This window comes from Arctopsyche grandis, chromosome 13 (genome assembly GCF_051622035.1).
Source record: "Arctopsyche grandis isolate Sample6627 chromosome 13, ASM5162203v2, whole genome shotgun sequence".
In the NCBI taxonomy this organism is placed as follows: Eukaryota; Metazoa; Arthropoda; class Insecta; order Trichoptera; family Hydropsychidae; genus Arctopsyche; species Arctopsyche grandis.
Genome location: NC_135367.1, coordinates 17,283,060 through 17,298,582, shown reverse-complemented (window position 1 = coordinate 17,298,582; position 15,523 = coordinate 17,283,060). Strand labels below are relative to the sequence as shown.

General features: G+C 33.0%; 1 protein-coding gene across 1 annotated transcript in view; it reads right to left on the bottom strand.

Moving 5' to 3' along the window:
* The window catches only part of cv-c (RhoGTPase activating protein), a 297,593-nt gene that overhangs the window by 205,060 nt on the left and 77,010 nt on the right, over window positions 1-15,523 (bottom strand). Inside the window, exon 5 of the mRNA XM_077445087.1 lies at window positions 9,888-10,129. Coding sequence (XP_077301213.1) covers window positions 9,888-9,995 — 108 coding nt within the window. The 5' untranslated portion in view covers window positions 9,996-10,129. The remainder of the gene's footprint in view (window positions 1-9,887; window positions 10,130-15,523) is intronic.

Sequence of the window (15,523 nt, the reverse complement as noted above, 5' to 3'; positions counted from 1 at the left end):
GGTCATTCTACAGCTACCGACTGTGACCTTTTGTAATGTAACAAGCCGGATGCTTTATAACAGCTGAACTAGCTAAATCTAGTCCTTCTGGTCGTCAACGTAAATAGTTACTACATATAAACCAATTCCATTTTGCTTATCATTTTGTCAATGTATGATATACACACATACATACAAGAAATAAAGAGACGCATGAAACTAGGTCCATCCTAGGTGCATTTGCACGAATGAATGTTGTTTTATTTATTTTATTTTTTTATTTTACATATGTATATACAAGGAAGGCCTTACAGGTTAATTCCAATGCGCCTTCCTGGCCAATTACAAATTACAAATGCAGCATTTTTATTAAAAGTCATTGAACTACGAGACACTGAAAAACTCGCAAATTAACGAGACATCTATGAATTGTACATAAATTTTATTGTACATCAACCATACATCAAATAGTGGTGACATAGTAGGTAGGAAGGATTTTTAGCCAATTTTTTTTTCCGGGAACCGTGTCAACAATGAAATCAGAGAAAATTGGCAAACTCTGATAGGAATCGATCAACCTGGAGTCACAAATCCAGGTCTGACCAACAGCATACTCTGAAAAATTCATTTTCATAAAGGGATAGAACCCGGCACCTTCTTGACGCTAAGCAGAAGCTTAACGACCGAGCTATGCTGCTGGCTATATATATTTTTTATTTTTATTTTATTTTTACATATATACCAGGAAGGCCTTACAGGAAAATCCCAATGCGCCTTCCTGGCCAATTACAAATACAAATGCAGCATTTTTTTTATTATAAGTCGTTGAATTGCGAGACACTGAAAAAACTCGCAAATTAACGATACATCTATGAATTGTACATACATTTTTATTGTACATCCATCAAATTTCAAATAGTGGTGACATAGTAGGTAGGAAGGATTTTTAGCCAATTTTTTTTCCGGGAACCGTTTCAACAATGAAATCAGAGAAAATTGGCAAACTCTGATAGGAAACGATCAACCTGGAGTCACAAATCCAGGTCTGACCAACAGCATACTCTGAAAAATTCATTTTCATTCAGGGATAGAACCCGGCACCTTCTTGACGGTAAGCAGAAGCTTAACGTCCGAGCTATGCTGCTGGCTATATGTAAGCTGATTTTGCTTCGTACTCGTCCAAAACAAGTATGAACGTACTGTATAGTACGAATTCAGGTCTGACCAACAGCATACTCTGAAAAATACATTTTCAGAGTATGCTGTTGCATACCAGGTATCGAACCCCGGCGCCTCTCGACGCTAAGCAGAAGCTTAACGATCGACCTATGCTGCTGGCTTTTAATAAAATCAAAAATGCAACTCTGCCTGAAGAAAAAGATTTTCGATCAATGCGATGGTGTATGGATGCGAAACTTGAATATTGAACGCCAAGATGCTACATAAAGTATGGAACGTTGTATGCTTGGCATAACGAGGAAAGATAGGAAACGGAATACGTGGATGGGAAGTATGACAAGAGTAGTGGATATAGTGGATAGAGTGAAGATATTGAAATAGCAATCGGCGAGCCAAGTGGCTAGAAGAATGATAGACAGGTGGACAAATGAATTACTAGAATGGTACCCGAGAGAATGCAAAAGGGTAAAATTAAGACCACAGGGAAGATGGGTAGACGAAATAAGGAAAATGTGTGGAGTGAGATAGGTGAGAGTTGCGTCAAACAGAGACGAATGGAAGCGTGTTGGAGAGGCCTTTATCCCGCAGGGCATGGTGAGTGGCTGTAGATGATGATGATGATGATGATGATACATAATATCCAATTGATCAAGAAATATTTTAAATAATTGCAATAAATCATAATTATGTATACTCAAATGCAAGTTCCTTTGGTGTTTATTTTCTAGTAAAGTTTTCCTCGTTGACATTAAATGAGTGATTTTGGAAAATAGTTCATATTTAATATTAAATTTAAATTAACTTCCAACTAAAAATGTTGATAAATTGTTAGTTCTCTTAGAAGAATGTGAAAATAAGAGTTAAATTGAATAAATGACTCAATTCAGCCAAAAACTAGATCACCATTTTTCCAGACACATAGAGAAGTATGGAGCACGTGTTTTATTTTTAGATAGTTTTGCACATGTAAAAAAGTGCTAATACACCTGATATATGCCAGACCAAACCTAACCCCCTGAAGAATATTCGGCGATACTATTATTTTATTAAATCTTCTATGTACACTCGTCATTACAGATTGCTCCAATGTGACGAGTGTACTATACAGATCAAGAAACACACCAAATTATATATTAAAACAAATTATTACATAATTCGAAATTATAAATGAAATTTACGGTCAAACATAGCAAAGAGCATTGCAAACATCGTTATATTATTATAATACAACAATACGAATTTTACACAATAACCATCCACAGAGACATCTATGAAGAGAACCCGGCAAGCGTTAAGATATAACATAATAATTCGAGATTTTGCGAAAGAAATGGGGAGGGAAAGCTAATTTTGCAGGAATCGTTTCAATGAAAATCAGAAAAATTGGCAAACTCGTAAAATTGCAACTCGCAAAATTGTGACTCGAAGCATACTGGCAATTGCAAGATGAGCTAACCAATAGTTCATGCTGCTGGTTTATTATTTATTTTATTGATTATTTTATTATATATTTTAATGATAATTATTTTACTGATATATTTTCCTTGATTTGACATTGGTTTTAAAGTGATCAATAACGGTGATTCCTATATTTGAAGAAATGTAGGAGAAACCTGTCGATATAATAAAATCGTATGAATTAATAATGTTGTTCAACACACCCACTCACAGCTGAAGTCTATCTAGGCATGCCGTGTCGTACGATTCTGTGTCTGCGCCTCAAATTTTGTAAATAATAAAGCCAATATAATATGGAGGGTCCTCCTATATTCAATTCCTTATAGTTATAGTAATGAAATTAAATTTGGAAGTATATATGTATGTATTTTTGATACTTGATTTTGACGTGGTATCCAGAGTTATCTAGAGCACAGTATACAACTCAAAATGAATATAGAGAACTTTTTAAGTCATTTCACTCACATATACAAAATACATACAATGTATACTAAAATATTTGTTAAACAACCTAAAAAAAAAATTATAGGCACGAAATTTTAACGTGGACCATTTTAGGACCCCTCTATCAGAAAACTATAAAAGTTGAGATTCCGTATTTGAGTTTGAAAAGTCGTAAAGGATGAGATAAAAAATAGACGGATTGTTCATATGAAGGCTCCCAACCATCCAGAAACCTTTTTCGGCGATTCATGCAGCTTCTTCTTAACTTTTTATATTATGTATATTAGATAAAATGACAATGAGAAAAAATACCAAAAAGACTGCTCCTATTACTAGTTCAAGATTTACATAATAAGTGTAGATATTTATATTCTACCTGACATATCTGCATCCTTTAAAATTAAAGATCAAATGCTTGTTTAGTATCAATCGCATTACATACATCTCTCTTTGACATTATTCATTCAATTCGAATGTAATTTATAAAACAATATATATGTATGTATATTGACCTCAATTAGCCAAAGATTAATTAACACGACTTCAAAGCTAAACCGAAAAAAACGGATTTATTATATATGTACATAGGTATATTAGTAGCGTAACTCCAGCGCACATATCTACTTAGAAACAGTTCGATTCATCTCGATAATTGCCCGTCGATCAATTTCAATTCCACTCTTGATTCAAACGACGGCGATTAAGGATAGAGTTATTAATCAATATCAATAGAGAAAAATTTGCCTAAAATTGATATTGAATTTCTAATAGATAGGTATACGAGAGGCGCCTTTGAAAACCGGTCGCGGTCCGGCCTCAATTAGCGCTCCGATCTCAATAAGAGATTCGAGAACATTAAATTTTCAAATTTATCGAACTATTATCATCGGCATGCCAATAAAGTTTCACTAGCACCATACATATATATATATATATAGCACATATCCCCAATAAATGTATAACACAACCGCAACGATCGTAAAAAAATCGGTTTATTGTTATTTCTTATGTATCGAGAATTGTGATGGACTTCAGACGCGCGGCGTCTATTTCTTTTGATGAGAAAAAAGTGACGACGAAAAGGTTAAGAGAATAAAATCACTATTATTTTATACACAGTGACACATACATACATATATGCGAAAAATCGAAACGGAGAATGATAATAAATCTTTGGACAAAGGCCGTCGGAAAAGAACTTTCGAAACTATTAGATTTCTATTGTGAACGTGTCAACAGACAATGTCAGAATTTGTCCTCGAATTTTTACTATAGGTATATAAATTATCTTTTTATACAAAGAACAATGCTATTCAGAATCACAATATGTATATTTTGTAACATTTGTATTTACTATCATCAATGAAATAAATCATCTTAATATACAATAAATACTCATACAAAAAAGCTTGTTTAACCAAATTTTTCAATTTGAACATTGTGAAAGTCGGTAAAAGTATATTTTAAAAATCATCCGTAGTACGGAGTACGTAGTTTTAATCATAAATATTCTAAAAAGATGCAACAATGAGGATCGAAATGGTAAATCTGAATAAACAATTCTTAAAAAGATGATCTATAATTTGTAGACTTTCCCTTGGAATGATTCCCAACTCATCAACATACAGAATATGTGCCATAATTATTATAAAATGTGTAATATAATTTAATGAAAAAATCCGTTCCAAAGTCAAATACTTAATCCAATTCCTACTTTCCAAAAATCTGCACTTAAAGCAATTTTAAAATAGTTCGTTTGATTTTTTAAAAAAAAATATTTTTACTATTGTGCCATTATAAGTTACCCCAAAGTGACACCTATGGTTATAAATTTATACATATGTATATAAATTTCAATTCATATTCAAATAGAGGTGTAAAATAGTAGGTAGGTTGGTTGCCAATTTGGTGAAGGAACCGTTTTAGCAATGAAATCACATAAATTGGCAAAATTTTAATAGGAAACAATCGACTGGAGTCACAAATATCCAAGGCTAACCAGCTGCACTGCAGAAATACTCCAAATAAATTATCTTCAATCGAAATCAAACCAGGGCTCGAACCCGAGAACCTCTCAGTGGTTAGTATTAACGCAACCACCGAGCTATACTGTTGGCTTAATATTATTATTTAATAATATTACTAAAAAATTTTGAAATTTTAGAGGCTTTAAAATGTAAGCATAATATTTTCTTAAAGGTTTTGTTTAATAATAAGATCTAAATTTTAATTTCCTTACAATTTCAGATCAATCATAAAACACTATATACATATATAATTTAATTTCCATTGATGGAAAAGGTAATAAATTTCTCATATTTTTGAATAAGGTCTCCAAAAAATGTATTTTGAAGAAATAAATTGACGTTTAATCTCGTATGTGTGGGACATTATAAAGCAAACAAAACAAACCAAATTTATAAACGTATATTTATGAGTACCAACAAGAATGTACAGTCAAAATAAATCAGTAATAATTTACTAAATATAAATATAGAAAAAATACTATTACATATGTAGATACATATGTATGTAAATAGTGTATTATACGATGACTCTAGAGAAGCGTTATCCGCCTTATAGCTAACGTAGTGTTATTTTACTTCACAAAATCACGCATTGCTTTAATATGATCACTTTACTCATATAACTTTACAGGCAATTTTATTTAAATAAAACTTTATACCACACACCATATTAAATATACGGCCATAAGCACATAATAGCGACGCAACTTTCAGCTAGGCTCTATAATATCGTCAAGTCATGTAACTTTCACCGTTATTAAGGGTCAAACGACAATGACGCCTGTCGTAGGAACCTTTATGGTCATGTTTAGATTTTTTTAACCCTATTATTTTCCCTACAGTATATGTATAATGTACGTCTCGATAACACCATTAGCCATACTCAAAACTCAGACATCGAAAGATTACTTTTAACTCTTTAGGCGCACGATGTCGCCGACGATTTGTTTTTACGTTTTGTACCGTGTTTTAACGTTGTACATGGGTCTATTTTTATTTCAGTTTTAGTAACACAAATAAACAATTCAATGCGTTTTGGGGGGTCTCGTCGGATCGGTGTTAACAAACAATTACTCGCTTTGATAAAATAGTCCACACACGTTGCGATTAGTATAACCGAGTGATATATAGTATGGTCGACTGCAATCATACATCAACTTCGCAATAAATTTAGATTCCTCGTTTTTTTTTATTTCAAGCTTACGACACCGAAACAGAAAGTTGTCGTGTGTAAATTATAACTCGGATGATTCTCATTAGTCATAACATCTCATTTGATAATTTCATGTCATATGTGTTGACCCATGTGCGGAACAGATTTACAAAAAACAACGCCCAAATTTCCTAGAAAATGCTAGTCACAATGATTTAACGCTTTCGCGTATTTTTACGAACGTGTATTCCGTCTTTATCTGAACATTATAACGACCAGAAATATATACATACATAAATATATAATACTTTTCATATACAAAACTACACGTTCGTTTATATCGTATATGTTACAGCCTAAGTGTTCAGATCGGTTCGTTCATGAACGTACTAGTTTGTTCATACACGAACTATTGGTTTTAGTTTAAGTGCTGAAAGGCAAAATTCAGATTAATAAGCGACCCAATTTTTACTCTTTTCGTAACTCTAATATAATTTCTAATATGCATTAGTAGGCTATAAATCTTGACCAGTCTTACATGTGTAGGATCTGGTTGCTAGGAGACATAGGTGGTACATTGAAATGAGACTCGTTGAGCAGCTTAAAACATTATTTACTCGGCGGAGCGCCGCAATGATCTAATCGTTCGTTAAGCGTCACATGTACAAGATGACAACTTAAAAATTCATTCAACTAATGCATGCCAACCTTATCATTCATACATGCACTTGCAATAATAATTTCTACACATTTATGTACATATATGTTACAGTCCAAGCGTACACTCTGGTTGGTTTATGATTATATCAGTTTGTTTATATACGAACTATTGGTTTTAGTTAAAGTGAAAACAGTCAAATGCTATCTTAAAATAGATTCACTAGATGTACATGAAACTTTCAGCTGTCAAAACTTTTGAGATGTCAGAAGTATTTGAAATGGCAAATCCTATGGACACCGCATTACATTTTTGTTATAATTTCCGTTTCTGCTAATATTAAAAATATTGTAGGGAAAGCATATATTCGAAGAGGATGGGACAATCGATTGAGTATACTTAATAGTTTGGCATGAAAAAACCACATAGCTCACTTTTCAAATTGTTCTCTTGTGTACTGTATAATTGGCCAGATTGGTTCATGTATGAACGAACTAGTATATTCATGAATTAATGAAATGAACACTTTGACTGTAAAATACATACAAGAGAGAAGCAAAAGTAAAATCTACATATATACGTAAATACATATAGTCCATTTTTTGATAATACTTTTCGAAAATAGAATGCAGATTGAATGAAAATGAGACATTATTAAATTTTAAAAATACCACAGAAATATAATAATATAATTTAAATTTTATTAGGTATTGAAAAATAGTGTGAGCCAATGAATTTGAATTGAACCTGTCAGTTTCGAACAAAGCACTATACAAAATATATGTACTATCACTGGCTTCTCGTCAAATAATACATTCTAATTACTTTCAAAAGTGGAAAAATCGAATTTTACTAAGTCATTAGCGCAGCTTTTACCCGGGAAGCCGTTAATGGTCTCCCAAAAGATTATTCATCATCGTGTGTGCATCATTTTTAGCGAGCCATCCATCTTCCGAAAATCGATTCGATTAGATCATCAATCATCGAGGCATCGCATCGTATTCGCATTCGAGTTAAAAACGGCTTCAAAAATATAACCGCACACTTTACGAATTTGGTCGACGATGCAAAAACATGGGAGTGTCTCGATTGTAAGTGCGAATTTGTATTCCGAAAATGGATGTTCGCCAAATTTTCGCAAGTCGTATATGGAAGGATGGCGAACGTGCAAGTTGGCGGCAAAAAAAATGCAAGAACTATAATTCAAAGACGATGTTGACAGCCTTTGATTTATACTCGTCGATACATCATAATAAGTGATACGAAGTTTTGTATGGTTCTAAGGTAAGAAAAAAATGCACGTGTGCTTTAAGGAAAAAGTAAGACGGAGATCGCTGACCTATTCGATTAATAAAATTATTCATCATTGTTATCTTTGACGTGAACTTTACGAAAGACACTATACTTAATGTAAATTTTAATTTGACAGAATAATATGTACAGAGACTTACCTAACATTATTTACATAACGTTTCAAATAAAATCGAACATTTCATTAAATATGCATTACAATTCAATATGTATCATATTGTTGTATAATTTTAAGCGTTGATTACACTAAAAACATTATAAAACTGAAAAATATTTCCAAAAAAATTAATAATACGTAAGTTTAATGTACATATATGTACATATTTTCATCTACTTATAACCAGAAACACAGCTCAGTCTAATGCTATCAACTGAAGGATCGTGGGTTCAAACCCTGGCCCGGTGTTGCTGGCCAGACTTTGGATATATTAATGTGATCAAGGTCGATCGTTTCCTATCAGAGTTTGCCAATTTATCTTATTTCATTTTTGGAACGGTTCATAGCAAATTGGCAACCTATCCCCATTTATCACCATTATTTGGATATACTTTCAAATTTATAATATTTTGATAACGTTATATTTTTTATTTATTTACATATTAGCCACAGTGATATTACAGAATATGTACTCAAACGCATTAATTCGATTAATTAAAATCATTTATATTATTATATAATTATATATATAATAATTTCTATAATTAGAATAACAATTTCGAATACTTAGAATAATTAAGTTAATTAGAATATGTACTCTAACGCGAAAATTAGTGAGACATCGACATACATATGTATATTGTAGATAATAAATTTTTGAAATCATATTCGAATATTGGTGACATGTAGGTAGGATGTTTTTGCCAATTTGATGGAGGAACCGCCTTAACAATGAAATCAGATAAATTAGCAAACACTGATAAGAAACGATCGACTTAGGAATCGAGTCACAAATATCCAAGTCTGAGCAGCAGCATTAAAGATTATACTCAGAATAAATACTTTTCAATCGCGGTCAACTCACGGGATCGAACCCGGAGACCTCTCAGTGCTTAGTATCAACGCAATCACCGAGGCATGCTGCTGGCTTAAATAAAGTACACATGCACATTTTATTTATTATTATTTAAAAAATAATAATAAATGAAATTGAAACGCTCATATTTTAAGATGAAAGTGCATGTGATTATAATTTTTGCCAGCTCTTTAAAATTTTCAACAAATTAACTGTCGAAACTGAGCATTCAATTCCATACTAAAAGATATAAAAAAAAATTATTTCAAAAACGAATCCAAAAAACGTTAACCCTCAGCACTCGAACACAAACCAAATTAAATAAAAACAATATCGCTTATCTTTTATGTCGATAATTTGCAATCTACAAACGTTTATAATAAATATAGGTATAAAATGAGCTATTTCTACACATCAAAACCAGATTGGCTGTCAATGCTAGTTAACTTCCATTCTGAGAGCATGAATGAAGCGCGTCGTTTGATTGACTGACCTCAAAGGTGGGTAACCCACTGTGCGTTTCGATCGATTACACTTACTTTATATCCGACAAGCAAATAGTGCATCGCTAGACAGACGTGCCAGTGAAAGTTCGAGAACATCTCGTTTGTACAAAATTGATATTGTAAAATAAAAAAAACGGATCAAAAAAAAAAACAACTCACTTTCACTTTCTCCAAATACAGCTCTAGCTCTCTGTAGGGATCGGCGCCTAGGAAAACTCCAGCAGCCCTTTCGTCCACGACGACCGGATTTCCGTTCACGGCCTCCATTTTCTCTGCAGATTTTCAGTTAACTTTCTTGTTTAAAATCGTCAGTGTTATATGTTCCACTCTACGACACTTTATAACCATTATGGTGTTTAGAGTTGCGTGTTGGCATTCTTCAACAAATTTTATGCACATATCTGAAACAAGATACAAGATTATTAGTTAAATTTCAAATCGTGAACGAGTGCACATATGTACATACATACTAGAACTAATCAAATAATAAGATTGATTTTGTATATTATTTATTTTTTCGATTTTGCCATAATGAGATAACAGAGTAGTTCTACATAAGTCGTCACTATGGCTAAACAAAACAAAAAAAAATTCACACGTGACCAACCCTCGACTTTATCTATGTATTTGAGGAATATAAAAAGGATAAAAAACAAATATTGATAATTAAACATACAAAAACGTTCGCACATACCGGCTATGAGAACATTTTCTATACAAATTGAGCGAAATAGTAGGAAAAGTTTCCCTACACAAGGCAAAAATTCTACTTCCGGTTGTCGGATTTTGTTCGAATTTTTTTTATTACTTAAAATCACTATAATTATTATACACGTTAAATATCAAGAAAATAAAAATAATTTAAAAGGTCAAAATAAAATAATGAAATATTATTTTCAAACAAAAACCCTACATCCGGTTTACGAATTCCGACCAAAATCTTATCAACTCTAAGTTAGTACATAAAGAACACAAATATAAATTTTCTGCTTGATTTGCGCTCAATTTGCATCGAAAATGTAAATTGCATTTGCGTTCAATTTGCAACGAAAATGCTATCATAGCAGGTAGGTGTGAAAGTGCATGTATGTTTAATTATCGAATTTTGCTTTTTTTCCTTCTTATGTTCCTCAAATACATACATATATAAAGTCGTGGGTTGGTTACATCCGAATATTTTTTTATTACCTTTACGTTTCTATGAAAGTAAGCTAGTTGACAGTTAGCGTATATTTTAATGAAATCATTCAATTTTGACAATAAAGTACAATATACATGAGTTGACATTTGCAATAGTTCTTAGAATGACGTTTTGCACTGCAAAGGGGTTAATAAAATTTTATATTATATACCTATACAAAAACAATTCAGAATTTAAATTATATACTTAAAAATGTAGATACTTTTAAAACGGCCCACACTGTAAATTCAATAAACGCATTAGCACATATTAAATCAATTGCGGTCTCGTACAAAACGCCGAATTTCCCAACACGTCAAACGTAATTTTCTCGTACGTTTCACAACAACGATTGGTAACGAGACGATTCGTCAAAACCGGGCGCGGAAAAAGATTCACGTCTGATGATCCGGTTTCTCTAATAACCGGATTCGAGTGGCAATAGCGTAATCAAAAACAATTTTTTCTCGTTATAAAATTAATACTGTAATTATACATACTATACGGCCAAGCGGCGTAATCGATACGAGTCTGCGAGTGTTCTCGATCGCACCTTCTTCGGCATAAATTGATATGCTGGTTATACGTACATACATATGTACGTGTGAACTTTTATGCGAGTTGTGCAACCAACCCTGTGTAAAAATTCAGCTTTTAAGTAGTGAAAACAAAACGCCAAAAGAATCGTTAGTTTGATGAAATGAACTCACGCTGCGATGAACTGGAGACTCATTTGTATGGTTTAATTGCATTCGTTCGTTGTTTTGTTTTGGGTGTTTTTTTTGCATCGATTCGTTTTCTCTCTTTCATCGAACGAATGTTTGAGAATCTAATTTCTTTTCGCAGCAAAAAATAAATTAATAAAAATTATATCGCGATATATTAGCACGTTTTTTTATCTCTCGGGCGTCTGCGATACGAATCGCTATAATGTGTTATTATAATATAATATAATATAATATAAACGTTCCGGCGGTTGAGTTCTCGTTTACAACGTTTTATTACACGTTTATATTGTACTCATTAAAATATATTTGATTTTCTATTAGCAAAAAAAAAAGCAAGCCAAGTATCTCATGAAGAGAACAAAGCACGATTCCGCTTTATCATCGGTAAAAATAGCAAATAAGTATTGGTGAATCGTTTACGAGACAGTAAATAAAACGCTATCAGAAGATATCAAATCTCTTTTAAATTATGCATAGCATAGCATCTTAAAAAGATTAGGCTTTATATATCAACATCGTCATCATCAACAATTATGACCACTCACCATCCACTGGATGAAAACCGATCCCACATACAAGTTTCTGTTTTGCGCAAATCTAATCAATCTCACCCCACACATATTTCTAATTCGGTCTACCCATCTTTACGGCCTTCCTTTCACCCTTTTACATTCTCTCGGGTACCATTCTAACACTTCTTTTTTCCACCTTTCGTTCATTATTTTAGCTACCATCACTATTTCAATTCATCTTCACTCTCTCTCTATATCCACCACCGTTGTATACTTCTCACCCACGTATTCCGTTTCTTATCTCTCCTCGTTATGTCAAGCATAATTTGTGTAGCATATTGGCGTTCAATATCCAAGTTTCACATCCATACGGCATTGGTTGAAGATCTATTTCTTCAGGCAAAGTGGCATTTTTGATTGTATAAAGGTATTCTTTCGTCCAAATGCACCCCATGCTATTTATAATATGTCTCTTTATTTCTTGATTTTTACTATAGGACGTTTTTTATTTGCTCTAAATATAAATAATTACTGACTACTTCAACTATTTTATCATCTTACATACATACAAATACCTACCTATGCATATGAGCTGTTATATTTGAAAAGTGACATAAGTCCACTTTTCTTAATTTCGAGAAATATTTTGCAAAACATTAAATATAACATTTTGTGTTTAACAATATTTAAAAATACTGGTGGCTTGTAATACGTTTATTTTGCTCTTCCGAGATTCTGGACATATCAAATTCAAAGAAGTGATAACAATAACAATATGTGAATTAAGTTATACAGAAATAGTGTTATTGGAACTGAAAATTGGACTTCCGCCACTTTCAAATATGTCGAAACAGGAATCATATAGAACCTACAATTGTAAATAATTTCACTCAATTATTTATGTAGGTTCTATGTATGTATCTAAGGTACAATTAAAATATTACTTTCGAATAACCAAAATTATTTCACCTTTGATATTGATGAGCTACAGCATATGACTGTAAATATCGAAGAATAAGTTGCCAACATATTATAAATACACATATTCGAATGTATTTAAAATTAAATTTAGAATAACTCTTCTACATATGTACATATACAGTGAGCGACAAAAATAGGTACGCACATAGATTTCGGACAAACAGCGCGAAACAAACCTCTCTACCTGCCGTAAACAATGAGACCCCAACCTTTTTTTTTTTTTTACACAACTCTATGTACCGTTGGTACAAAGATTTACAAAGCTGATGGTCAATTCCCTATTTAGTTTCGCGTTAACTTTGGTTGCAATAACATCGCATCAGAAAAATGTCGTCCGCGCGCCAAATGTCGACCGATGAAAAAGCGGTAATTTTGGCTCTTACGAAAGAGCGAATCGCGTATCGAGAGATTGCTCGTCGGGTGGGGTCCAGTGAAGGTTCTGTGAGAAAATTCATCAAAAAATACAGTGATACAGGATTATTACCAAGGGCTCCAGGATCTGGAAGGATGTCAAAATTGATGGAACGTGAAAATCGTGTCATAAAACGTGCTGCTCTTCAAGATCAATTTATTACTGCTTCTAAAATCAGGAATGAGGTTTACACTTCAACATCCACAGCAGTACATACCCGTATGATCCAAAGGAAGCTGAATAAATTAGGGTTTAGAGCGATAAAATTCGCGAAAAAGCCACTTCTGGCGGTTTCAATGAAGAAAAAGCACTTGAAATGGGCCAAGGACAAGAAGAATTGGATATCAGAGGACTGGTACAGGGTGGTGTTCTCAGATGAATCTAATTGGAATCTTATTGGATCTGATGGGAAGACCACAGTTCGCCGTAGAAGTGGAGGATGTTTTCACGCAAGTTGTGTTTCGCGACCGCGAAGCATTCCCCGTATGTCATGATATGGGGGTGCATTACAGGATATGGAATGGGGGTGCTAGAGTTCGTCCGAGGGTCCATGAATGCCATCCAATACGAAAACACGATACGGGAACGTGTTTTACCCACCATCGAAGCACTCACAGAATCCGTCGCTGAACCAATATTTCAGGACGAATCTTTACCTTGTCATCGAGCTCGTTCTGTAAGTTATCTAACCGTTTTTCTATCTTTAATTTGTTTTTTTATGTGGTAAATATCATCGACTTGTTTTAGATAACCAATTATAATGAAAGTTTGGGAATTAAATCCCTTACCTGGCCCGGGAACAGTCCAGACCTGAACATTATCGAAAATTTATGGGCGATTTTGAAGAGGAAAGTAAGAGCCCGCAATCCAAAAACACTTCAGGAGCTCGTAAACATAATAACGGAGACATGGGAAAAGGATATTTCCCCAGATGTTATAAAAAAATTGTTTTATTCTATGCCCAGAAGAATTGAGGCAGTAATGAAAAACAAAGGGGGAATTACTAAATATTAAGCTTTATTTTATTTATATATTATTGTTTTATGTATATATTATTAATAGGAAACATTTAAAAAATTTATACCGTGAAAACCGCTTTAAATTAAATTAAAAACGCCCGAAGAACTGCCAATACTTTTTTCCCAACTTTGTCCATTTCGTAAATAATTCCAATATCTCAATAAATACATCAATATAATTAATTATTTGTCTTGTTTTATTATCTTAATGATCCTAGTCATGATTTCAGAAACTTTTAAATCAAAAATATTGCGATATAAACGAATAAAATGAAATTTTGCTACTGCGTACCTATTTTTGTCGCTCACTGTATATGTAGTAATATGTATGTAAATATGTACATACATACATAGGCACTGCTTAACACTAGTCGCACTCTGATGAATAGCGAGTGACCAGGGCTTAATTTTATTTTATTTCTTCAAATATACTGAATGCAGGTCTTCATATTTTATGTATTCTTCATCAATGCCTCTATAATTCGAACTATGTCATTACGAAATAAAACATTGATCAATATCAACAGAAATAATTATTTCTCCCAAGCCCCTTGTACATGTACATATGTATATACATATGTAAAGCAATTCACGTGTCATTACTTAATAGTAGATAAAAAAAAACTCGAACAAGGGCTGAAGAAGCAAAGGTCACAAACCATTCATAACAAAAGACAAACAGATGGCCGACGTATTGCCACAGTGAAAGTGAAACGGAAACACACATACATAATAACAAGACGAAAAATGGCGCACGCAATTTATCTTCAACCAATAACAGTCATCTCGCATTACAAATGAGCCGATATTACAGGGCGGAAGCCGTTTCGTTTCAGCATCTACTTTATAATGAAATGGCGATATTCAAAAGCTTTTATGTTTAATATTACATACGTACGTACACATCTCGATAAAGAGACCACCGTGGAGATAATTGTAGGCCGCGCCTCGCGGAAAGATGAC